Source organism: Daucus carota, chromosome 9 (assembly GCF_001625215.2).
Source record: "Daucus carota subsp. sativus chromosome 9, DH1 v3.0, whole genome shotgun sequence".
NCBI classification, from domain to species: Eukaryota; Viridiplantae; Streptophyta; class Magnoliopsida; order Apiales; family Apiaceae; genus Daucus; species Daucus carota.
The window spans coordinates 42265105-42292924 of NC_030389.2; the positions used below are offsets into that span (position 1 = coordinate 42265105).

The following is a 27820-nucleotide window of genomic DNA, read 5'->3' on the forward strand; positions in this document are numbered from 1 at the left end:
AAACATTTAATATATTAGTTAACTGTTTTGTCACATCCGGATCACAAATGAGGTTAATATTAGTCTCGGATGAATGTTGTGTGTGATTCTATGTTCCCAAACACTTTAATTACTTATAACTCTTAATTTGTTTTTAACTTCGCACTTATTTTAAATTCATCCAAGCGACAGTTTTTGTTGTAGCGTGGAAGTGTTTGTCATTAGTTTTACGTATTGAGAATTATGATCCGTCATGGATAGTTTCTCTTTCACGCAAACGCTGAGTGGTATTAAACTTATCAAAGTGCTCCATGATTCGTCAAGGATAGTTTCTCTTCCACGAAAACGCTGAGTGGTATTAAGCTTATCAAGTGCTCCGCACCAAGTTCAAATTAACTTACTATTCATATCGTCTAATTTCCTTTTACTCAATTTTTTTTTTTCACAACTTCAAATCCTCAAACACCGCGGTCTATTGCTATAATGTACACCATCTTAATCATGACAACCTTTTTCACATCAATATGTCAAACTCACAATGCAATCTACTTTTACTTTTACCATTTTCTCGGGATTTCAGGATTCTGGTTCCGTCACAGTTCAGCAATAATAAACATAATATCGAAAACGAAGACCGAATTTATTCCTTACACACTTAATCCACTTCACTACAGAAAAGCAAAGTTGCAGCACGTGTTGCACTTGTACATACTATTACACAAAAACAACATAAATGATCAACAATTTGGAGTTGGGACATTACAAACCGAAGCCACTCTCTTGGATCCCGGAGAATTAACATATCCCCTCAGAAATGGATTCTTCAAGTAGCCACAAAGGCACGGCTGCTGACTCCTCAGATTACTGCAGCAAGTCGGTGATGGAGCTTGGCTCGGGCTCTGAATCGCGGATAGACATGAAGACAGTGCTACGGGATTGCATGTTACTGCCTCCGTTCCGCTCATTTCTATAGCCAGAATAAAAACCGTTGCGATAAAAAGCACGGAATTTAGCTGAATTTTCATCTTCGAAAAGAATATAAGTGAGTAATTTTTTTTTGGTGTGTTGGTAATGGAAGTGGTGGAATAAATAGGCAAGGAAATTGATGGAATCAGATGGCAGTTATTGCGAGTTTGCCTGCACAAAATTTATATGCGTGGGTCAGTGTTGTGCAACCCCCAACTAACTACAGTTCCATTTTCATTTTCTTCACTTTTTCCGAGAAACTACTATTTTTATTCCTATAAATAAATGATTAGGATTGCATACATCATGTACGCTTGCCCGATACGTATTGATAATATCATACTCGACCTGAATCTTAAATCTCGAATTGAATTTGTTCATCGAGATAAAGTTCAAAATTTAAAAATAACGTGAATATTATTTGATTGTTTGTGTATTGACCCAAAATTAGAAATTATTCATGAAAATTTAAAATTTTAATTTTATAGAATTTATGTTTAACTTGACTCAAAATCGATCCGTTTGTGTACACAAACATGATATGTTATTTAAAATTATCATCTCAGTAACCGGATTTTCTGTTAAGCGGGAAATATCAAATACGTTGGTTTACTTAAAAAAATCCATCCCGCTCCGTTTCGAATTAGTAGTCTATTTTGATTTTTTCTCAGTCAAAATAACAAGTTTTTGATTGAATTTTATATTAATGATTTATTAAAAAAATATATAAAATTTATATCAACAAAAATTATAAATGAGTATTTCATAACTTTCAGTTAAAAATTAGTCAATTTGAATTTAAAAAACTAAAAATGGATTATTTATTTAAACGCAAGTAGCACTCAAAATTTGACCTAAATTACCACGAACTTTTTCATTTGAAAATTAAGTTTTCCAATTTGCAGGTGTGTGTATTTGGCTAAATAAAACACACAGATAGAATCATAGAATCTGTGAACTGTAAATTAGAATATCGTTTATTTAAAAAAATAAGTCAACTTTGGTCATTAGTTTTACATATTGAGAATTATGATCCATCGAGGATAGTTTCTCTTCTACTAATATAAATTAAAAATATTAATAATTAAAAGTGTGTGTTGACAAATATGATAATGATAAATATCAAGAGATGGAGAGGGGACACAACCATTTTTACATAAATATATCAAACTTATAATACAATCTTTTTTCCGATTTTTTCGGGATTTCAGGATTCTGGTTCTGTCACAGTTCAGCCATAATAAACATAGTATTGAAAACAAAGACCGAATTTATTCCTTACACACTTAATCCACTTCACTACAGAAAAGTGAAGGCGCAGCACGTGTTGCACTTGTACATAATAAACATAAATGATCAACAATTTGGAGTTGGGACATCACAAGCAGAAGCAACTCTCTTGGATCCCGGAGAATTAACATATCCCCTCAGAAATGGATTCTTCAAGTAGCCACAAAGGCACGACTGCTGACTCCTCAGATTATTGCAGCATGTTGCTGATGGCGCTTGGCTAGGATTCTGGACCGCGGGTAGACATGAAGACAGTGCTAGGGCATTGCATGCTGCCTCCGTTCCGCTCATTTCTATAGCCAAAATTAAAACCGTTGTAATAAAAAGCGTGGAATTTAGCTGAATTTTAATCTTCGAAAAGAATACAAGTGAGTAAAATGTGGTGGTGTGGTGGTAAGGGAAGTGGTGGAATAAATAGGCAAGGAAATTAATGGAATCAGAGGGCAGTTATTGTCAAATTCCCTGCACAAAATTTATGCGAATTTTCTATGATGTGTTCATGAGCACACAATAGTCATCAATTCGGGAATACGAGTTTTTGATTGGTGGATGGATAATAAATGTTAATTGACCTCTTGCGTTCACATCAATTCCACCAATCAAATGAAACCATTTTCATGAGAGTTGGTGCTTATTGTGTGTTTTTGGGCACATATCAGAAAGACCGAAATTTATATGCGTGGGTCAGCATTGCGCTGTGCAACCCCCAATTGACTACAATTCTCTTTTCATTTTCTACGCTTTTTCCTAAAAACTACTGTTTTTATTCATATACTCCCTCCGTCCCACTGAGTAATACTCCATTATTGCACGTATTTCAAGGCTGTTATAAAATATAATTTCATAATGTTTTTTTAAAATTTTATTATTTTGAATAAAAATTAAACATCAAATTTTTATTCAGGGAAGAAAAATTTTAGAAAAATATTATGAAACTATAATTAAAAACATCTTAAAAAATGTTCCAAAAAATAACGTATACAATTCGATGGGATAAATAAAGTAAATGATTAAGATGGCATACGTCACACCTTTCGTCGACCGGATGACAAGAGCATACTCGACCTATATGATCTAAACTTTAATCTGATTAACTAGGGGTGAGCATAACCGGATATCCGGTCCGGTTATAAAATATAAACCGGGTATCCGGTTTTTCGGATCACTAAAATTCTATTCCGGTTCCGATTCCGATTTAACCGCATATCCGAATATTCGGATATCCTCTTAAATCGGATCGGAAACCGGATTATCCGAATCCGATTGATGCTCATTTCTTATTATTTTTTTGGCAAATAATATTTAAAAAAACACTTTTATAACCTACTATGTGATACCTTTTACCCATAAAATCGTAAATAGATTCATATTCATATTAATATTTGACAAGTGAAACAATAAATAAAATGCAATAAGTATCATCTGGTCTAAGTGAATATATTATAATAATAATAATAATAATAATAATAATAATAATAATAAGCTAGCATAACATGAGCAATAAATGTGTAAATGATGATTGAATTTGGGAGTCCACAAAAAATTATAAAAATACATGTACCATACTTAATATTTAATAATATAAAGCGTGTATTCATATTTGCTTGACAACGAGACTAAAAAGAACAAAGTACTGACATATCAAAGGCAAGGATTGGAGGTCGATATTAGCTAAATACATGTAAGCATCAGACTCAACTCTTTTAACTGTGATTGGTAGACGATATTGTGATGTGTTATAGGAGTATTACACTGGCTGCTTCTAAACAAAATCACGTACTCATGCTTAAATGACGTGAAATTTACAAGATGTAGATTCTTTACAAAACTAAAAATTATTAATATATTATTTATAAAAATATATTTCATCAAAAATAATAAAACCGGATCGGATCCGGATATCCGATTTCTTATATATATGTGATCCGGATCCATATCCGAATTTATAAGAAAAAACCGGATCGGATATCCGGTCCGGATTATTCGGATCGGATATCCAAATTTTCGGATTTTTTTAATCGGATATCGGACCAGAAAATCGGATAATCCGGATTTCGGATTTTTATGCTCACCCTTATGATTAACTGAGATTAATTTGAAAATTCAAAAGTAATTTGAATATTATTTGATTGTTCGATATCGACCCAAAATGATCCGAAACTAAAACTTTTTCATGAAAATTTAAAATTTTAATTTTAAATGATTTTTACATGACTCAAAATTGATCCATGTACATACACGAAAATGACATGTTATCCAAATTTATCATATTAATAGTCGGATCTTTCGTTAAGCGGGATATACGTGATGGAGTACGTTGGTTTAGTTAAAAAAAAAACATCCGCACAATATTTCAAATTAATAATCTATTTTGAGTTTTTCTTAGTCAAAGTAACAAATTTTTGATTGAATTTTATATTAATGAATTATTGAAAATAATTTAAAATTATATCAATAAAGATTATATAAAGAGAATTTCATAAATTCTAGTTGAAAATTATGTCAATTTAATTTTAAAAAGTTAAAAATGGACTATTCATTTAAACCCAAGTAGCACTCAAAATTTGACTGAAATCATCACAAACTTTTTCGTGTGAAAATTTAGTTTTCCAATTTGCAAGTGTGTATTTGGCTAAATAAAACACACAGATAGAATCTGTGAAATGTAATTTAGAATATTGTTTATTTAGAAAATAAGTCAACTTTGGTCGTCCATTAGTTTAAAAATATCATGGGATAACTGTTGAGAGCAAACATAATGCGACGACTCTTTGTTATCCACTGCTGCCATTGTTGAATCATCAGGGACATCACTTAGGCCAGAGTACATCATCTAGTGGCCAAGTTAATCTTAAAACAGGGACATCATATATTTTTTATAATATAAAAAAAAAAAAAGCGTTGGCTCTGAATACTCATATATTTATTACTAATGTCCTAAATATCAAGATCCACAAAAATAGTCTCAAATGTTATTTAGTAACCCTACATCATCTAGCGTTTTGATTATTGTGTAGCGTCTGATTAGGTTAACCCTAATAGACGTCACACGGTGTAGTGTTTTACTGTGTTTAAAACATTACTTCCTCCGTCCCACAATACATGTCACTTTGACTTTTTTCACGTTATTTGAAGTGCAAATAAAACATGTCTATATATTATTTTTCAAATTTTCTTTTTCTGAATAAAAATATGGATGTTATATTTTTATTCAGAAAAAGAAAATTTGAAAAATAATGTATAGAAGTATGTTTTATTTGCACATCAAATTACGTGCAAAAAGTCAAAGTGACATGTATGTTGGGACGGAGGGAGTAAAACGCTATTGAAAACGCAAGATTACCAGCTTCTCTATCTGCTATTTGGACCATTTTTTCTGATTCTATTATTTTGGACATTACTTCAAAAATATTTGAAATTTGGGGCCATCTTTCCGGATGTTCCTTACTTTCGTCACGATTATATTTATTTGTTTGTTAGGTAAATGGAAATAAGTCGAGAGAACTATAAACACTCTTTCATGTTCCTTACTTTCGTCATGATTATGTTTATTTGTTTATAAGTTATATGGAAATAAGTCGATAGAACTATAAACATTTTTTCAGGATGTTCCTTATATTCATCACGATTATGTTTATTGTTTGTAGGGTATATGGAAATAAGTTAAGAGAACTATAAACACTATACGCATGCTAAATGTAGGATCAATAATTATATTATTACTTAATTTTAGAGTGAACATAGTTATTATCTATAAAATATTTTTATTTCTGCATATGATTTTACAATTGTAGAGATTAAAATATATAGATGCAGGATGATTCATAATATTTATATCAAATACATATGTATAAACTTATAAAATGAATAATTATTCTTTCAATAGTCTGGAAATTTCAATAAATTTGTATAATAATATTTCAACACTCCTGCATGAATTTTGGGAGTTAGCTGAGTTGTTAATTAATAACTTCAGATTTCGCCTCAAACCAACCTTTATAAGCTAAGTTGTTCATTTGTATAAGTTTTGATTATATCAAATTATCAATCACTCTTAAAATACTCTCTTGTAAGTAGAGCCGGCCAAACGGCGGTTTGGCTCGGCCCGAACCGGCTCGAACCGACATTTAGCCCGTATTTTCACGTGCCGGCACGAACCGGCCCGAACCGAGGTTTAACGACGAGCCGGTTACGGTTCACATATCTTCGATTCGCGAACCGTCACAAACCGGCCCGCCAAAACCGGTAAAACCCGCCCGAACCGTCTGGAACCGTGACCCGCGAAAGCCCGCTCTAACCGTTTGGAACCCGCGTGAACCGCGGTTCACGAACCGTGTAAACCTGTGATATTTAAACACATATTTTAATCAAATATTTAAACATGCTAATCTAGTGTCATTATGAATAAATTATTAACTTGATATATTTATTTTAAAAAAATATCATAACTAAATATCTAAATATATATTTTTTTTTCGAAACTGATCTAAATATACTTTTTTAATCCACTTAAGAATCTAAATTTATAACATTTTAATATTTTCTTTTAACTTTTTAATATGCTTATAGTTATATTATAAAAATGAAAATATTTTAAAATTAAAAGTTTAGCAACTCACCATCATTTAACTGCTTAATTTTTTTAAAAACATAAACATATACTAATTTGTAAGGCATATAAGTCTGCATCATAAAAAATATTGTTTTTAAATATAAAATTGGGGACTATCAAATAAATTAATATTATATCACAAAAAAGATAAAAACCACATAAGAGAATAGAGAATAATGAAAATAAAAAGGGGATATAGAAAAAGAAGAAGGAATGACTCAATGGGAATGCATGCCACCTGTAAGGGCTAGTGCCAACCCGCGTGAACCGCGGTTCACGAACCGTGTAAACCCGTGACCAGTGTCCAGATGTCCAGTGTCCAGTGTCCACTGAACCGTTCGAACCGCAAACCGTTGAACCGCAAACCGCCCGGAACCGTGTGACCGCATAACCCGCCAAATCCGCCAAACCGTATAACACGGTTCCGGTTATCTTCTACACCAGCCCGGCCCGGACCGGACCGGACCGCTAGTCTTGCCGTGCCGGTTACGGTTCCAACGGGGACGGTTCGAAACCCGTTTGAACCGGCACGGCCCGCCCGTTTGGCCGGGTCTACTTGTAAGATATACAAAATTGTAATTTTACTACTCTTGTTGTCTATTTCTTTCCTGGTAGTTCAACTAAAAACCAAATAGAACAGGAGTCACCAAGGCAGACCACTTTTCTCTGTTCTACACGAAACGCATCATCAGAAAGAAAGTAGACTTGCTCGATTAACCGATAACTTGACAATTCTATGTACATTCATCATATGTAAACTTATTCTTACACTTTTTTATCTGAATATGCCAACATCATATGTAAGTTGTACAGCCCTTCTAAAGTTTGTACTAGAGGTAAAAGGGCTTGCCAACTACATTGAGGCAGATCTGGCAAATGATGAAGGCAAACATCTTGCTTGAACAGACAAAGTCTTTACGATGCCCCGGCATGGGTCACCAAATACGTCATTTGAAACTGCAATCGAACAGCTATTTCGTCCCTGACAAGCCTGGAAAAATGAAAAAAGATGAGCATGTCTTATACACTAAGTTGGTCACGTACCTTATTCTAGACTTTAGGTGTAACAACAAAATATACTGCCGCAATAGTAAAAGACTTGAATTGGGCATATTGGATCCAAATTACAAAGTAATGATAGAGATTAGAAGGTTATACTGGGACAGCTCTAAGAACTTTTGATATAGAGAATTGTATTATGCCTTAAACAACAATGTACATACACTTCTAGGTAAAGTTACCTGGGACACCACGGATAACGAATTTGGTGCATGGCAGTTGCCTTTGGATAAGTTCTGGCAGTTTCCCTGAGGGGTCCCATAGCTCGCAAATTCTATAGAAGATATAGTATGCTCATCTTCACACTGCAAATGCAGTTCGGGTGTCATATCATTGATTGATATTTTCCCATTTATAAAATCTGGATGTCCCCATATGTGAAGAGGTGGGTAGTGGGTCTCTGGTACTCGACCACAAATAGTTTGAGCAGAAATTGTGTTAATTGTAATTTTATATGGGTTCCCCCCTGTTTCCTCAAACATAACTAGTAAATTTTGATCTCTCTGCAACCATGACCTTGGTACGTGGTACCTGAAAGAGAATGATCACAGTAAGTATATTAGATGATGAATTGCAGGCTCGTCGCGAGTGTCTTCACATGCGGACAGTATAGGAAGAGAATTCTAAGCTTATCATGGTTAGCTGCTCACATAAAAGTTGCAATATGACAATGACTACAAAATATCGATTGCTACAAATCTATATACCATATTTGAGTAGGGTTCCCGCAGTTAGTAGTACACTTTTCAGAGGAGTATGCTCCACGATAATCACAAGGTCTACATCCATCTTTAGGAGAGATCAGATCCCAATATCTTCCTATATGGTGGCCATTAACCCATGCCTGTCCCTTTCCCATACTTCCCAAATTAAGGACAACAGGATCAGTTCCGACCGGAGCATCAAAGTATGTCTGGTGATCCAACCAAGAAACAAGAGAAACTTGAGATGTCAGTAGCATTAACCTTCCAAAAAGTACAATATTTGTCTAGCATATATAATGATTAATGATAGGTCTGGAAACACAATGCCTATTAGGCTATTACATTGGTCACCAAATCTGCAAGTTAATCTTTTTTTAAATGCATGTGATGAGGTAGGTCTTTAACCGATTCAATTTATCCTTGTGTAATAAACAGGTAGAAGTAACAAGGCTGTGCTGTAATAGTGTTATCACATTATTATCTTCTATAAATGACAATATCCAAGAAAATTATGTAAGAAAGTTAATCTATAGATCTCTACCAGTCGCAAGTTTCACATAGAGGGATAAATTTAGGGGTTTCTATTGTATCAGTGAGTACAGCTATTTAAATTTCTATCAAGGGTATTCATTAGTTTAAAATAACAGTAATAGTACTTGCCATAAGTTAAAGTAATTTTTACATACCCTGTATGCAAAAATTTGTGTTTACCATATCCAGTTCAAGGTGTATCACTTCATTATATTACCTTGTACCATGAAAAAATTGATGGAGTAGCATCAGGTGTCAACTTCATCCATCTCACACTTTCAGCCTTCTCCCTAGTATATAATTTCTGGAACTCACCTTTAAGGCCAACCTATTTCAGGAAAACAAATGATTCAGGATGCAGTGAAGAATTTGTGAAGCCCTAAGGAAGAAAAACACTTGAGCAATAAGTTGGATAACTGTGAAGTCTGCATACTACATGTTATAATGATTTGACGAATATTGTAGATATGACAATAATATTTTGTAAACTGTACACAAACATGTTTTCACCATGTTAAAGATTTGCAATAATACAATTAAGACCTAGTGTTGTACTCAATATTTACCAGGGGCCTGATTTGATGGGGCGGAAGTCTAAATGGGCCAGGTACAGAAGTCATTATAATAATTTATATATTTATATTTATTTACAAGAAATAGCATGTAAGACTTTCATGGACAATTGCAAAGAGCCAAGTTCATGGCATGTATGGGGAGAACCTACTTAAAACACCCTACTTTCTATTCAGGTGAGTTATCCTCATTGGGGAGTATTGTGCTTGACATACACCTAACTTGGGATCACTTGCCCTGTATTCTGGTTGGTTATTCTCATTGAGGTAAAGCGCCTTAACATTTGGGGTAAGTCATGGCTAATCTGACTCTGATAGATAGGGTCAATTCCGTATTCGCGAAGTCCCTAGATTGTAATAGGACCTTAAGCCTTTATGACTAGGCCTCATTGTTGGGCATTCCTTAGCGGGCTTCTGTGGCTGTTAATTGATCCATGGATAAGAAACCCTAGCCATCTAGGTTACTTGTCCTCTAAGATCCTCCGAGAACTACGTGGGCTTGATCGCCTATTTATAGGAGATAAATATCAAAGTTATCACTCATTTGTTACATTGATGTAGGAGATAAATATCAATGCCATCAATTTGAACCAAACGAGTGATGACATTGATATTTATCCCATAAGTATAGGTGTATGTAGACAAATTAGGGGATCGCGAGTTGAGAGCACAAGGAGGCAACTCAAAACACTAATTTCAGCCTCACACTCCGGGAATAAAACCACTGTGATAGATCTTGATTCCGGCCACGAACCTTATCTTTCTTGATAACCAAATTCCTCCATCAACACCTAGCAATCGGATGGAGCAAGGCAACGAAAATTTTTCTCTTCATGTTTAAGTAAATTGTTCAGATAAATTTCAAAGAGATTCCTGCATTAGATTATATGAAGCCTAATCCATGTAATTTAACTTAAGAACATGCCTCGAACAAGGAAGAAGTATATCAACTAAGGATGTCCAGATGCCAAGAAATAGAGATTACAAATTGTTGTTAACTTACAGCCTAGGAAGCATGAGTGCGGGTGCGGGAGTGCGCGGTACGGGGATACGGGAATTCAGCAAATTTAAAAATATGGGGATTCGAGTGCGGGGGGATTCGGCAAATATTAGTATATTAAAAATATATATTATGCATGTATTTCAAGAGTTACATATATATTTAAACCAAACAATCAACTAAATAAGCTCAATATCCTTAACAATTTATAATATAATTATTTAGTAACATAATTATTATACTATAAGGTAGTTAAGTGATAAAATATTTAACTAATCACATAATTAATCATTAACAAGAATCCCCAAGAATCCCCGAGTATCGAAGAATCCCCGAGAATCGAGTGCGCGGTGCGGCGGTTGAGTGAAGTATCCCTGCTTTCTAGCTTACAGCTTACAATCAGATTGCCTCGAATACTAATCCACAATAAATCAGGACTTCATGAAAAAATTAACTCGGTCTCTATCATATAAATCAAAGTTAATGTTCAAAGTCAATTCATTTTACAGTTCTTCCATCACACTAAAATAGTGGAGATTTTTTTTTTTAATCTTATGATGATGGTTATTGTTGTTGTCAAGCTGTCTATGAATTACTTACTAAGAAACATAACAAAAAGTGAATGACTTTATCTGTAGTAATTGTAACAATATCTATGATATACTTGCTACCCAACATAACAAAAGAGAATGACTGCAATCAAGTTTAATCATTTTGCAGCTTATGGTAATGTCAGATACTCAGATATTACAGAGAAGATTTTGGAAAAAACCTGGTAGGTCCACGAGGATTCTGTTAGATCTACATCCCCATTTTTGCTATTAGTAAGCTTTATACGACCTTTAAATCCAGCCCCGTCTTTCTCTAAGAAGGCTCCATAATTCTAAACAATTAAAGATATAAACAAGACATGTGATATTATATATGAAACAACATATAGGAAGAACTTAAATACAAGCTATGCCAAATAGATGAATGCTATAAAACATGCTGACAAGTAGCAACTATACTTAAGAAAATTTAATGACAAGTGATCAAAGATGTTGCAAAACGCAATATTATGCTTCATCCTTTCATACTGATTGCATCGATATGGGCTACCTAAATAGTGAATGTTGGCAGATCATATTGTAATTCATTAGTACAGATAGTGGTCAGATGACGTAGTGGAAGCATTGAAATACCTCATTCTTTTTATAAACCATTTCATCTTTTATTACTTCATCTTTCTGTCGCCTCCTAGTTTTAACTTCTTTTTTCTAAATCTTCATTCTGTCTCTATAAAATTTATATTGAACCTTCAGTTAAAACTATATCTGTATGCAATTTTACCAGATGCTTATGTTGCAGAATTTTACTGTATGTTGTTCCTACATGTCAATTGGATATACATTTACTAATACGATACACATAAAACTCAGAGTATATGCATCTACATTGCAATTTGTTTTGTTTGATCGCATAGGCGTCTATCTGGAAAGATGAAAGAAAAGCAGTAAATAAGAAATAACAATATCTCCCTGCAATGAAACTAACTTATAAATGACTATAATCATAACAACAAAAAATGAATTCAAAAAATAAAGCAGACCCCCCCCCCCCCCCCCCCCCCTATTCTATTATTACCTGCAAGCCCACAGTTTCAGACAGCAATACTATGTCATTGTATCCTTGTACGAGTTGGATAGGGTGCACCACCTTTATCCAATCCCCTTTTGCACTGCCTTTTCTTCCAAGAATGTGACATTATTAATGAATTTATGGAATAAGAGTGCAGAAATCCAGGTAAAGAATTTGAATCACGTAAAGAATAATGAGCAATAGATTATATATCGGTGCCGAAAATTCGAATGCCTGGAGACAGTTCCTAAATACTGTAAATTTGCAAAGGATTGTAGAAGCAGTTAAGATGGACCAGTGTCATTCTGTACATAAGTATAGCATCATCTGAACTTCCCGAACATGGTTCTGTACAAGGAAGAGTAATCGATGGACTGATGTCTAGACATGTTGTTATAGACACATACATTAGGCAAAACAAACTTTTAATTGCTTGATTTTTCCTTTCTGTTGAAAATAATCCAAAACTATAGGCATTGTTTTCTGAAATCTTGTTGATTTGAATTTAAAACAAATGATTAATGTTTTACTTTTAATAAATTCTAGTTTTAAGTAGTCGTTATTGGTTTGTTTAGATAAGATTAGTGGGATACAAGGTTAGCTAGTTTTTAGTTGATTTGTTCACATAGAGTCTCTATAAAGACTTACTGATGCACTTTAACTCTATGCATCAAAATAATGAAACACTTTTGTTTAATTTTAGTTTACTTCTATTTTACTTTTATGTTACTTTTATTTTACTTATCAATTGTTTTTTTTTATAAAACATCAACACTTAGTCTAGTCATTCACTGGGAAATGTTGCCTTTTTAGGACAATAATTTGATTTCACTGGGATATAGAGTAGGACACTTAGGCTTTAACACCAGATGCATCTATATGTACAGCACTAGTTGTCAAATGATTTGGTTGTTTTGGATTAAACTATATATTGAGCAAAAATTATGTTAAAACAAACACTTCCATGCACTAGCTTGAAGTCTGGGTTTGGCATTTCTTAGCATGATTCCCGATGGCTATCATAATTTACCAATATGAATTACGTAATTCTAGTGTTGAAAAGATTTGACTGATTTGTGCCACAAAGCTAATTATAGAAACAAAAGAACAAGCTAAAGCTAGTCAAGCCCAATAAGAAAGGAAGAGAATTTCAAATTACAGATGCAAAGAAAACAATATGAAATACCTGAAAGCTTCCCATTAATAAAAATGCGAACCAAATCACGCATGCTATCAATTGATAGTTCTGGACTGACCTCATTTTCCTCCCAGAATGATATTTCATCTTCTGATATGTATAATCTGTGATTTTTTATAAACCACAGACTGGTATTAGAACCCCTTAACTGGACTTAAAAAAAGACAATTAGTCAAGGTATATGTCAGGACCTAAAGCATAATATACATCAGGTTGTTGATAAAGCATATATTTATATATGTTTTTATATGATTTTATTCCCATAATTTTAGTATTTTGTAAATAATCAGGATGTTACTAATTGATTTTAAGTGTTTAATTTCAGGAAAATAAATATTCCTAAAGTTGGATTAAATCAAGCTTATTTGGGCTTAATCAGATGGAAATTCGGACTTTATGGATAGCCAGCGAAGCAAATCTTATTTGGGCCATAACTTGAGTTCCGGACGTCAGAATTGAGCGATTTAACAGCCCACGCGAAGATATTGAAATTCTCTACAAGTTTAAGGTGGTCCAGATATCAAAAGGCAACTGGATCAGTCCAGAATCAGGCCTGAACAACAGCCTACGAATTTGAGCATCAGAATCCAACCCGTTTGAGGATATTATTTTATTTTCTTGTAAATTAAGAAAACTCTTATATATATTAGGGTTTGATAGAGATTAGAGACAACTAACTTGTATCATATTGAATAACATAGAGATAGCCTTTGAGAGAGGAAAGGGAGAGAAGCACTTGTGAGAGTTATTGGAAGAAGGAGTGAAGGGATTCATCCGGACGTTAAGCACTTTCGTCAAGTTGTATTCTTCGTACTTATATTCTTACACTCATGGTCTGTGGTATAAATACATATTTGTTTCATCTTATCATGAGTAGCTAATTCCTTAATCCAAGAGTTGGGTAGTATTCTTTGGCTTATTATGTTTGCTTAGTTGGATTGTGTTTTCTCTTGATTTGTAAATCTGTCATTGAGCTCTTTATACAATTACAGGAGTAGCTAACTTGTGATTGAATCTCTAGGAGTTATAACGAATCGGGAGAGGAATTATAATTCTAGTACATGATATGATGGACACAATTTGAGTATTAGATCGGGAGATTGATATGAGAATTGTGAGACATAAAATCTTTGGTTCTTAATAGCTTACAAGTGTTCTTTAATTGACCATGGGAGTGGCTTTTAATGGATAATTGTAGGCATTATAATCTACCTTGGGAGAGGAGTTTATAAATATCAGAAGGATTGTTTTTAGCAATCAAGAGACATAAATTAGACATTCATGATAGCCATTGAAGAACTCTAATTCTTGGGTTGTTTTCTCTCATATTTATTATATTTATTTATTTATTATATTAATTAGTTGATAGAAAAATCCACTAAATTCTTCTCCACACTTCTGAATTACAAGAGATAAAAGACTCGAAATTTGTATTGATATCAGTCATTCCCTGCGAACGATACTCTTGAAAATACTCGACAAAAGTTGTTTAGGCTATATGACAAAATAACTCACAACAATAAATTTTAGTTAAGATTTTTGTACCAGATTAGGACAAAAACTGGAAAGAATCATCAAAGTCTTTTCATAAAGATACAGTAGATCACAAGGCTAAGAGAAAATGTTTAAATCCAGTTGCAAATGGCTTTTTCTGGGTACAATCATTTCTAGGAATTTTATTACGCACAATTTTTCCTCCACTAGGGCTCTAACCCTCAAATTATGTAACCAAGAGGAGAGGGATATTCGATAGTTTATAAACCAAGGGATAGTTGCAATGTGATCTAATAACTAAAGATGTATATTGTATTGGTAACTTCTCGCAACCTACTAGTACACTGTTTGATTTTAAATTATGTCACTTCAATATTCCAACCCTTCACTCATTCTTACACCTACAACCATGTTACTAAACTCTCAATTTCATGTTTTGGTACAAATATTTTTAAGTATGAACTGGAACAAAAACTTTAAAGGGATAAAAAGGTTTACTATGTTGTTCTGAGTCGATAAAAGAAACAGTAAGATAACTTCTATTCAAGCTCCACTTAATTATGTATGTAGCTTGAGGAATACATAGATAACAATGATTTACACGGGTCCATTAGCTTTATGTTGATGTGAGTCCAAATTCTGATAGAAATCATCAGTAAGAACTAAGAACATGACCACATAGTTTTTCCTTCACTGTTTATTGTGTACTTTAAAGAAAATGGAGAGAGGAATATGTATACCGACTCGAACTACAGTTTTTGTTTGAATATAATGAACTTGATGAAAAGCTTTTCCCTAAAACCAATATTCTCATAATTTATTATGGACATGAAAGTAAATTTGTGTCCCAAAGATGGGCGCCCGCGATCCACTCTTACAACTGAAAGTTCAAAAATACACTTGGAAGTAAAATCACACATGTACTATTTCTAGAACTTAAAACTTTGCAAGTATTGCATTTGAAAGTAAATTCTGGAACTTAAAACAAAATAAACAAACACATTTGCAAGTATTGCATTTGGAAGTAAAATCTAGAACTTAAAACTAAATAAACAATCACATTTGGTTTGCAAGTATGGCAAGCAGAGTAACAATTCCAGTTCCCACTGTTTCTAGTAATAATATTATTACAGACTACCTTTGCTCTTAATAAAGATTTGTACATATTTTAAAATCGACTTGAAGAGGGTTGGGACAGACCTGCTATGTGGAATCATACTAGAGGATTGGTTGATTTAGACTTTGTAATGCCCATGACTGAACAGAAAAGTTATAATCACGATAGTGGCGTACCTGGTGGTATACCACAGATAATCAGATTTGTCCTTCGTAACATTCAAATGTTCCATTATGCTTAGGGATGTGAAGTTATTTTTACTCCACAAACCAATTGGCTCCTTCAAAGTCATCCAGTCATTTGCAATATATGTAACTTCATCCTGAAACGTTAATGGCTGAGGTACATTCATCTTCGAAGAAGGCAAATTAAAATCCACGAGCTTTATCGAAGTTTGAGCCCCGACCTGTTACCAATAAGGAAATAGATGCTTACCATATCATCAACAAAATTAAACATGAATTATTAAAGTAAGTACTAGTTATAAGTTTGTCATGGACTCATGGTAGTGCAGAAGAGTTGTAGAGTTGGTTGCAAGAAGCAGTTTTCAACATTCTTGAATTTATTGATAAGTTTTTCAACACAAAGTCTCTGCCAAGATATGGCTTAATTCAGATTACATGTCCTTTACGAGGTACATCAGCTAGCTTCTAAATATAAAAAGATATGTGGTCAGGGCAATCAAAAACAAGAGCTAGTCTGCTTCTACATTTACTTAAATATTACCAAAGAGAAGCCATCACAGAGAAGTATTTGAAATATTGTGCTAATAACTCAGATAAAGCATCTGAGTCTTGTAAATTTTAAGATAGGGGTAACATAGTACTAAGAAAGAAAATAGAGTTGGAGTGCTGATAGCGACTTTGAAGCAGTCAGGAAGCATAAGCATGATATATATGCATAGAGCATGTTACAAAAACATGATTACTCATTCACCAGTCCAACATGACACTTCACTGCACAAATAATCATTCCATGTACCAAAAGATAGCATCAATTTTCTTGTCAATAATCACATCATCAAACCTTTGCTGTGTTGAAAGCCACGTGCCTGCAATCTGGCAATATACTTACTGACCATGGAGGTAAAGTATATACTTGACCGAGGAATTCGATATCAGCTGCTTTATGCTCGTCTATGTTTGCGAGAAATGCTGCACAGACACTCTTACTTGTGGAGAAAGCTGTAGTTAGCCCTTGGGTGATATTTCCACGATAAACATGCACCTAAAATATTGATGTGTAACAGTCAACTTCCAACTTCAAATAGAAAATATATTAAAAGAGAATCATAGATACGATGATGCTGATCAAACTGTTAAGTAAAATCAGTTTGGATCTGAACTTAAGGATAATTTCAAAACATCCAATAAAGTGTGAAACTTAATCTACCCATCAAGAAAAGGTAATCTTTTCATCACTCAAGGGAAAGAGGATACCAGTTTTAAGTAGTACTTGGTAGCTCAATTGAGAGGCATTAGGTTTCCAAGATCTTGGTGGCATAAAAATGCCATTATGGAACATTCAAGATCTATGTTACTCTGACTCTTCTGTTTAAGTAGTCGTACCTGTGCCCGACACTCGGACACGACACTTATTCCGTGTTGGATCCTTTGACTGAAATGTGAACACTTTAACCAAATAAAAGACTACATACAAGTCGAATATACAATGCAAACCAGAAAAAAAACAAGAATACAAAAAAAAGTAGAGAAGATCCCTAATTTGCAATATTCCTTACAAGATTGGGTTTGATCTGAACTTGATAGTTACTTTTGGTTAAGGGATCTACTTTCCATACTTGTTTATTAATGAATTATGCCGTGTCCCCGTACCCGTTTCCAAGAAAAGGACACAGTCCCCGTGTCCATAATTTTAATATTTTCCGAGTCTGAATCTCGGATATGTGTCATGCCGGACACCTAGTACCCAAGTCAGAGTAACATAGTTCAAGATTTTGTATGTTGCAGCTAACTCTACTATGAAGATGACAGCACAACAAAAAATACAAGGCATAATTATGTAATTCTTAAATTGTTCAGTTGGGAGAAACCTCCTGCTGTGGACCTAATTTCATGTACTGAGGTGAATCAGCAGCAACAAGCGCAGGTTCACAAAGCTTTATAGCCGCATGAAGGTCCTTCAAGTGTCCCCATTTTGGTTGGCTCAGCAGTCCTACAACAAATTAAAAAATAACCACATGTTCTGAGGATGACATAATCTAAACATTAACACAACGAATTATATTTCTTGACCTGCTACTTGACATACATAATTTAATGTTAGTAAAATTATTACCATATTCATCAAGTGGGGCATCATAGTCATAACTAGTGATATAATTTGGACCTCCGGAAGTCCTGCCGAAGTTCGTACCACCAAAATACTGCAAATACAGAGTTAAGCACACTTGATATCTAAATTTCTTTAAGTAATGTATTCACATGTATAAGAAAGAATATAATGCATCCACTTTTTCTCTCTAAAAATTATTTCCTAGAATAATTGCTACTGCAGACGTTACATAGATAAACTTTGCTTTCTTACTCCGGTAAATAGAATAATTCTGTCACCACAGCTACAACAAACAAGTTTCTACGAATATTTAGATTTAAAAATTGTTAAATTAATCTTTGTAAGGGTCATATTATATTTACAACAACAGTTGTTATTGGTGTGTCTCACAAACCATATAATAATTCTGAAAGCTTCCCCCACGTTGGAAAAAGCGAGCAACTGCAAATGCAAGGTCTTCGACTGGTCTATGGGGAATTGCACCACCCCAACTTGCAAACCTTTAATAAGAGAGAATATAAAAGAAAACATAAATCATGAGGTCAGTATGCAGACCAATATCATAGTATTTAGAGTAAAAACATATCTGATCCAGAGATGTGAGCAAATCAGCTTCCAGATTTATTTAGTTCACTAGAAATATGAAATTGTTAATAGCTCTTGGTTCTGTTTGATTTGTGCTCACTATGTCAGTTGGGAAGTCATGTTAAATAGAGACAAATACCTCTATCATGAAATTTCAAGACAGATTAAGGTTTATAAGGGTTCAATTTGTTGACTAATTCAAGACAGTGAAGTTCTGCCATTCAGATTTCATTGTTTATCCTGTTATTTCAGCTTTTTCTTTTTACTCAATATCACCATTGCTGAACATTGTTCAATCACCATTCCCATTATTTCAGTATTCTCTTGCTGTCTATCCATAGATATCACCCCAAAATTTTCTTTCCTGAAAGGATAACTATTTTCCCTGCTAATCACTGGGCCTTTCCTACCATCTACAGTTTAAGCTAAAGTTTGCTATTTTTTCACACAATTTGTTCCAGAGTTGAACAACTAGATATGGAAATAAGAACAATACATAATACTTTAATAATAGAAAGAACTGAAGAAGAGGCATAAGAAGATTGAACAGAAATCAACTTTAATATATTATAAAAATGATGATGATTAATTCACTGGTAAATGTAATACCACAAGCAAATACAATGAACATATATGAAGAAGTGCATCTATCAAGTATTCAACAACAAAATTTTCTTGGTACTTACCATCCATCCCAATTCTCCGTCCAAAGCATTGGTTTCTTTTTTGAATTTGGTCTAAAACTGTCGCAATAGTATCCATTACAGGCATCTAGCTGCAACCAAAATAGTAGAAGCAAAATGACTGAGAATTTACAATTTTGTAAGATTATCTCAACCAATTAATCTTCTCGATTCACACAAGCATCTTACAAGAAACATGAGAATCATGTTTTCCTCATAATCAAATGCAATAGCAGCAAAAAACATATAAAGGAAAAAGCAAGGTCAAAGAGTTTACTATAAATTCTGGAGCATCTACTTGTTGGCACATAACCCATGGAACACCTGCACCAAGTCCCACAGCCATGTTGGCAGCCCATTTTACATAGTCTTTCCCCTTCTGTCCATAAGCACCTTCAATATTCCCATACTCATTCTCAATCTGATTCACGAATTCACAAATTTGGTTATTAAAACTTGTTCCAAATATATACCAGTTTCTTCTATATAAAAGGCATATTGCATTAGGGTGATATTACATATATATTTCATGAAGTAAAATGAATCTACCAAGTTAAGTTGTACAAGATAAATTGACAAAAAGAAAAAAAATTCTACAACCTGCAACATAATGATTGGACCACCTTGCCAACTAAAGAGATTTTCCTCTCGCATAAGTTCAACTATCTTTTTCACGAATCGCTGCATCTCCCTCTGGAGATTAATATAGTACAACAACATAGCATTCAGTTAATTATCATTTGTAAAAAAAGCACAAAAAAAAACAATACAGTTTGAAAGATTGAGAAGAAAAACAATATTACTGTACAAATCTTAGCAGTATTTTCTTATAAGGGCCCGGGAACATTTGACTAATTTAAACACATATTACTTTCAAAAACTTCATAAGTCTAAAAACATCTGAACCTCTTTTCTGTGAATAACCGATAAATATATAAGGTATGCTTCTTCAAATACATGATATCTGCAAACATTGAACTTGTGAACTAGTTTGTCCTAGCAATATATTCTAAAAACTACTAAAATAAATTCTTAGCAGACAATATTAATAGTCTATCTCTAGTAGTCTAGTACTATATGTTTGAATTTAAAACATTATCCAGGCATATACAGTGTACTTTTCATTATAATCTCTTTCTCATTGACTCAACTGTATATCGAGTTACATGATACTTTAAGTTTTTTGTTACAAAAATATTTCAGATTTCTGCATTCACTTACATTGTATATGTGACAAACATCTTGGGCAAAAAAGAGTTGGAGTAAACAAACATGAACACAAGGGATTATACAGATATAGAATGAACTACAAAACATTTTTTATCTTAAAATTGTTATCTCTATTCAGATTTTTCTTCCTTGTACCTTGAATGGTTCATTGTTAGTACGAAATTCAATACCAGGTACATCACGAAGCCAAACTGGAAAGCCCCTGAAAGGTTATTGTTTATCAAATATATGATAACTATAGTTGATCACAAGCATCTAATAAGCAACCAATTTCAATCTCCATAGATAAGGTAATGTTAAACAACTTACAAACTAGATACAAAAAAACTTTATAAAGATGCCGCAAAATGTAAGATATTCTCCAGGAACAGTTTTTCACACAAGGCTTGCATTATCGCTGCACAATCTGTGACTGTTAATAGTTTATTGACTTTAAGACAAAACTTACCTGCTTGATGCAAAGGTTTAGCAACTCATTTTCTACGTATATTAATGTATTCTATCATAAGTGACCTATATCCACAGAGACAAACTCAGACAATGTACGTGTGTGTCCGCATGCATGCCCATACGTGTGCGTGTGTTTGCATAATTGATTAATGAGAATATGTAGCAGGATCCGTATCGTTGACAGAAGGAAAAATTCTTGAGAGTGGGAATTACTTATATTGTTATATACAACAGGTTTAGAAAAACTTTACCACAAAAAGACATTGGTAGTCAACCACCTCAGCTAGAATTGCAATTTTAAGGGAAAAATTCAGGGTTATTCAATGTTCCATTAAACCATTTTAACAAAATCTGTTAACTTGTTTCAAACAAATAAAGTGGAGATTGGAAGAAAAATAACAGAATAAAACTGCAAAAGGGAAGAGAAATAGGATGAGACCCAAAGTTCCACTCCGCACAAACATAAGGACCTATCCGTAGATGAAGATAGAGCCCATTTGATCCCACTAGCTTCACAAACTTGACAAGATTATATCTCCCTTCAAAGTAATACTGGATTTGAAAGGTAAAAGCAAAAAAGACAAGCGTTAACATAGTGTTGAACCAACCTTGTAAGAGCAATCCTCTGAATAGGAAATCAAACCTTTCCTTTAACTGGTTCATGCCCACTCCAAAAAACATATGTTTGGATAACATCTGCGCCACCTTCTTTGCTCTTCGCAATCAGACTAGGCCACATCTGCAAGCAAATTCTACTAAGTAGACAAGAACACATGCATCTAGAAGCTTGTCAACAAAAATAATAATTTCTCCACATTGAACATAATATATGAATTGGAAACGTAGATATATACTGTGATTCATAGAGAGGTTATAGAGGTCAAAAGTATACTATAACATATATAGTCACCATATTTTAAGACCTTAATCAAAGTATGCAAATTGCAGCCAAAAATAAGGGTCATGTCTGAGTCTCTAACATGTTAAAATGATTGAAATTTAGTCATTACTCAATAGTCTAAATGAATATTGTGGGATTCATTTAGCAAAAAAAAAAATCTGGGATTCCTAGGCATCCTCAAGGTTTTTCAACCATCTGAGCAATATTAAAAGTAGGCTGCCAAAAGTGTTATTGATGAAATTGAAAATAAAAAAGATCACTCCTCTTGAAGAGTGGCCATCAATGGAGATGCTCTAAAATAGTTTAACAGATTATACAGGACGAAACATAAGCTATGGTAGAAAAGACCAACATCACTTTAACATGTATGAAGAGATTAAGCAGCTAGACAACATAAAGTTTCTGAATTATTCAATCTCTAAAGTGGAAAACATTAACTAAAACCTCCAACTTATACTCATTAAATATTTGTAGTAAAACATTCTGAATCCAACCATGTATGTAGTGGCTCCAGCGGGGAAAAAACTTTAAATTTGCTGCCACTGTTCATAAGCTATACTGAACTACGGGTTTTGGCCCAATCTATCACATTTTTTTGGAACAAGGCCCCAAATATCACAGCGTTTCAAAACCCTAAATGTTATTTTATGTAGCATTTCACTCAAAAACGAACAATCGTTTTACGTTTTATATTGATTTTTAAACTCAAATGCAAGACGATGTTGCGTTTTCTTCTAAAAACATAAATGTTGGATTTTCTGCGTTAACAAGTGATATTCTAGGCCATTTTTCACGAATATGATATTTTGGGCATTACTTTGCCTTTTCTCCTGAACTACAGAGGTTGATAATACAAAATTACCTCTTAAGTCTTAACATTCGAACAGAATAAGAGACACTATATTTTTCATCAGAAATATATATACTTAATTTTAGAAAAAGTATGTAAATACATTTAGTTATTTTTTTAAAATAAGAAAAACCAAACACAACAAATTTTTTATTTTTATAAAAAGTAAATCCCAACTTTTGTACTATTTTTCCGAAGTTTTACTGCAAAATCATGACTACGCAAACCCAACACAAACTGAGAAACATAAAAGTTTTTGCAGCCAGAATTAATAAAAAAGAAATATCAGGACTACTTTTAAAATACATGAAGTGCAACTATTTGAAATCGAATATATTTTGATTCAATTTTCGTAGTCAACCCCGTTGAAATCTCAGAAAGATATTCATTTAATCATATATAAGTTTTGATATAATAATATACAGTATATAATATTTATTCATTTAACTTATCTTATCAATTACTATTATTCAGATATTTTGATTTCCTTTCATTTAGCTTTACTAAATCCAACAGGTTTTAAGTTTTTGTAAATAATAAAAATTATTATGCATATATAACCCGGTCTGGTCTAGGTTTTCTTTTAAGAACTTGGACCACACCGGACCCAATTCATCTATGTGCGTATGCAGCGATACTCTACTTTCCTTGGGAAAGTCAAATATACACAAACACAGTCAATACTCCTTACAATTGATTAAACTCGGGAGTCGAGAGACGGAGAGAGGGAGGCAGCGAGAGAGAGGGAGAGAGAGAGTGTGAGAGAGAGAGGGAGAGAGAGTGTGTGTGAGAGAGAGAGGGAGAGGGAGAGAGAGTGTGCGAGAGAGAGAGACAAGGAGAGAGAGAGGGAGGGAGAGAGAGACCTGAGGAGTGGCTCTAGGATAATGAATTCCGGCAGAAATGAGCATCCGGCGATGTCCGTCAATAACGATAGCTCGGTGATCATAACTCACATTGAACGGCTTGAAGTACTCGCCGGCGACGCCAATCAACGCCGTCGTCAGAAGTAGACAAAAGACAAAAAATGGAGTTGAGAGCATAGTTTATAATATTATTATATAATATTATCAAAGTAGATAGTACAGAGAGTTGATCAAAGAAGTACTATAATATAGCAGAAATTATGGATAAGGATTGATATAGCACTACAATAGAGTAGAAGAAAATGCAAGTACTTATGACTTATAAGTTATAATCAATTAGTGAGGGACTTGAAAGCAAAGATTGTTTAGCTTTTCTGTGTGTTTTTTATTGGTATCATTTTGCATCTTCAGAGTTTCAACTTATCTTACTTTTTTAATGATTTGTTTCTTAAAAAGTTGATTAAAGAGAAAGAGATGATAGGTTGTTTTTGGTTATTAATTTATTATGTTAATTTTATTGAATGTACTGAAATATTTATTGACAAATTAGTGGATCAGTTTGTTTGCTTACGTAATTTGACATTTTTGTATATATTTATTTTAATTTTGCAATGGCATTGATGTTAGTGATAGTGACAATTGCTGTAAGTGAAAGGAAAATTAGTTTTTTTTTGTTGAAAAACAAAAAAAATGTTTGATTAATTTTAAAAACAGCTTCTCCGAATAATAATTTTTAGCTTTTTCGAATATCAGCTTTTAATTTTCAAAAACTGTTTTTAGAAAAGCAAAGTATTCCATATTTGCAAGCTTGTTTTTAGGCTAATCAATCATGAGTATAATTGCTTGCAACACATATGGTTCCCTGTTAATCATTCAACTGGGACTTGAAAGAATTGAGAGAATTCATAGAATTCCACAGGAGCAAGAGCAACATAAGCCAAAGGATGACCAAAGAGACTGATCTCTTCTTGGGGACCAGCTACACTTGAAAATGATAGTGTCCTGCTTGAAAAACTACCATCAAAGTTGAAATTTGAAGCTGCTTGCTAATCAGGGACGGATCTAGCAAGAGTCTGGGGAGACACGTGTCCTCCCTAGAAAAATTTTAAATTTTTTCACCATTCTAAATTTCACAGTATTATAAAAGTGCCCACACAAAATTTAAAAATGTATAAGTAAAATCCGAAAATTTACTTGACGTCCCCAAAATTCAAATCCTAGATCCGCTCATGTTGCTAATACTAACAGATTTCACATCATTATCCATCTGTCAACTGCTACTACAAAGCATTGCTTATGAGAACATGAAGGCAACTCTACCTAAATAGAGACCACATACAAGATTGTCATCTGGTTACAGTTCTTCAAGATACTTATGACAGACGAGGACCGAGCCTGACAAGACTTTCTACGTAGAAAGCAGCATTATACAGATTCTGACCATCGCCAACAGCAATCTTCCTATACGAGTTCCCATGGGAATCATATATTACCAAGTCCCTTCCATCTGCAAGTGTTATGACCTCCCATTTCCTTGATATGCAGATCGGGATAGCAAAGCTTGATCCGGTTGGCTTTATCACAGAAATTACTTTACTCCAGGAAGCCTTTTCATTGAAGTCTATCATTCGTATCTTAACATCAGTTTCTTCGTAAGAACACACACAAAGGCGACCTCCCAAAACACCGAGTCGACTCCAGGCTAAGATCAAAAATTCCTCATTTGGCAAACGTACTTCCCGGACTTTTTCATCAGCCAAATCAAAGCAAAGGATCACTAGACATTGAGAGAGAACATAAGCATCGTCCAAAGTTGTTATTTGCTTCAACCAATACAAGGATCCGCATAAATGTACTGCCTGCTTTTGTAAATAGCATTGTGTAGTACCAATATCTTCAATTCTTCGCCAACTATTTGATCTACCAGTGAACACCTCAAATTTAATAGGAGAGTCAATATAAACAAGCTCGCCATCGTCCTTGAATCTAGAAGCAGCTGCTCTAACCAGCTTGTAGTCATCAATATGAGAATCATAGTTCCCCATTCCATAAAAGACACCCCCATGGAACGGATTCCCTGTTCTTGGCAAAATCTTGAATTCATTACTTGAAGGATTCCACAGCCCTAATCGATCCATGTCAAGAATCAGACACACCAAACCATTGCAATAGCCGTAGATTTTGGCAGAATCAATGAATTCATTAAAAAATGAAGTCTTAGGCACTAGCTTCTCTACTGATCCACAACCAGCATCAGGTGATATGATCCGCATTCCATTGTCAGCCAACTGTTCCTTCGAACATGGGAGAAACAGTATTTGGCGTTTAAGGTGCGTGTTAACCAAGGAACAGAATGACTTGTTAACACACCTTAAATTCAGCAAACATTTCACAGGAATCAGCAACAAAATCTCTTTAAGCATTTCTTTTGGAATACTCTGCAGCGACAGGGGTGCATTACACACATTTTTTGCCTCCATACTAGCTAAGCCGCAATGATTTCAAGACCGCAAGATTTTCATAAACTGCAAACTCACAATTAATAAAAACCAAAATCAGGGGAAGTCAAGGACACTGTTAAAGGCTACATACTCCTGTTAAGTGACCAATTCTCATGTTAAGAGGGCTTATCAGGATCATATTATATTTCAACATCCCCGCGAGCCTAAGCTTTGATACCATAATAAGTGATCAACTCTCCTAAAACTTCAAGGTCTCGGGAAGAGGGCTTATCAGGATCATATTATATTCTAACATACTCCCGCAAGCTTATCGATCCGATCCACTAGTTTTTCCAATAAGCACACCCCTTAGGCCTATGAGAGATCTTGGGCATAACATAAAAACTTGTCAAGTTCTATATCAAGTTCAAGCTTCTTTGTATTATGCTATACTTTCATATAGTAAAGATGAAACAAATATACATGCTAGCTAGTTGCTATCATTCATGCACAGAACATAAACAAAACATGGGTATGTAAGAATTATATGAAGAGAAGGCAAGCTTACCAAGTTTAGAGGATGAACTAAACATGGTTTCTACGTTGGATACAAGAGAGATACCAGATGAGATGATCTAGTACGATGGTTAACTTATTATGCTTGTTGACTCGTTTCCTAGTCACTACTTTACAAGTCTGTCTCCCCACCGTTAATTTACAGAGATTTTTCGAGAAGAAAATTACTTAAAGACGGTAATTATATATCCAATAATGGATGAATGTATACTCTCAAAAAAAATAAAAAATCGATGAGAATATAATTATAATACTGTATATTAAATCAAATGAGTTATAAATAATTACTTGTCAGATTGCTTAAAACAATATCCATAGTGAATTGAATATTATTTAAAATTAATTAATTAGTTATTATATATATTTATTGCAATTCACAATTGAAATTCACAATTATTTTTATCTAATTAAATTAATTAATTTTAACGGTCATCTCAATATTATCATACATAACTAAAAGATATCTTGACACGCATTTTGGTCCATAAATAAAGATAAATATAATTATTATACTCATAAACAGAGATAAATATGATTATTATACTCATATATATTCGGTTTCCCGATTTTACTCATACAACACAAATGCTATTCATCCTAGTCCTAGTGGGTGGTGTTCTCTATTATTACTATATCTATTATTAATATCCTGAATATGAAAAATGACTTAAAAATATTACATAGTGAAGCGTTTTGAATATTCATAAAAAACTCAGGTCTAAAATGCTACATCGTCTAACATTCTGTTAATGTTAATCTAACATAACGCTACATCGTGTAGCTATTTGTTGGGGCTAAAACAAC

The 27820-nt window shown here is 33.7% G+C and overlaps 2 protein-coding genes across 3 annotated transcripts; both read right to left on the bottom strand.

Moving 5' to 3' along the window:
- Positions 1 to 7535: 7535 nt before the first annotated feature.
- LOC108202193 (beta-galactosidase 9) lies at positions 7536 to 24388 on the bottom strand. Of its 2 annotated transcripts, XM_017370575.2 has the most exons (19): positions 24000 to 24388; positions 22029 to 22124; positions 21825 to 21937; positions 21071 to 21137; positions 20306 to 20398; positions 19983 to 20126; positions 19709 to 19797; positions 18832 to 18937; positions 18441 to 18528; positions 18196 to 18317; positions 17169 to 17369; positions 16319 to 16548; positions 13520 to 13635; positions 12340 to 12437; positions 11486 to 11596; positions 9359 to 9469; positions 8614 to 8819; positions 8089 to 8437; positions 7536 to 7838 (listed from the first exon to the last, which is right to left on the bottom strand). In XM_017370575.2, the coding sequence occupies exons 1-19, from the start codon at positions 24174 to 24176 to the stop codon at positions 7701 to 7703; spliced, it is 2655 nt and encodes an 884-aa protein (XP_017226064.1). In that variant the 5' UTR covers positions 24177 to 24388; the 3' UTR covers positions 7536 to 7700. The 2 variants fall into 2 exon arrangements, with proteins under 2 accessions (XP_017226064.1, XP_017226065.1); XM_017370576.2 differs by lacking the exons at positions 21825 to 21937; positions 24000 to 24388 and having other exon boundaries at positions 21994 to 22127.
- A 771-nt stretch (positions 24389 to 25159) lies between these two features.
- On the bottom strand, positions 25160 to 27149 carry LOC108202195 (putative F-box protein At3g16210). Its single transcript, XM_017370579.2, has 2 exons — positions 27009 to 27149; positions 25160 to 26524 (listed from the first exon to the last, which is right to left on the bottom strand). Exon 2 carries the CDS (start codon positions 26477 to 26479, stop codon positions 25373 to 25375), a length of 1107 nt encoding a protein of 368 aa, XP_017226068.1. The 5' UTR covers positions 26480 to 26524; positions 27009 to 27149; the 3' UTR covers positions 25160 to 25372.
- Between the last annotated feature and the right edge of the window lie 671 nt (positions 27150 to 27820).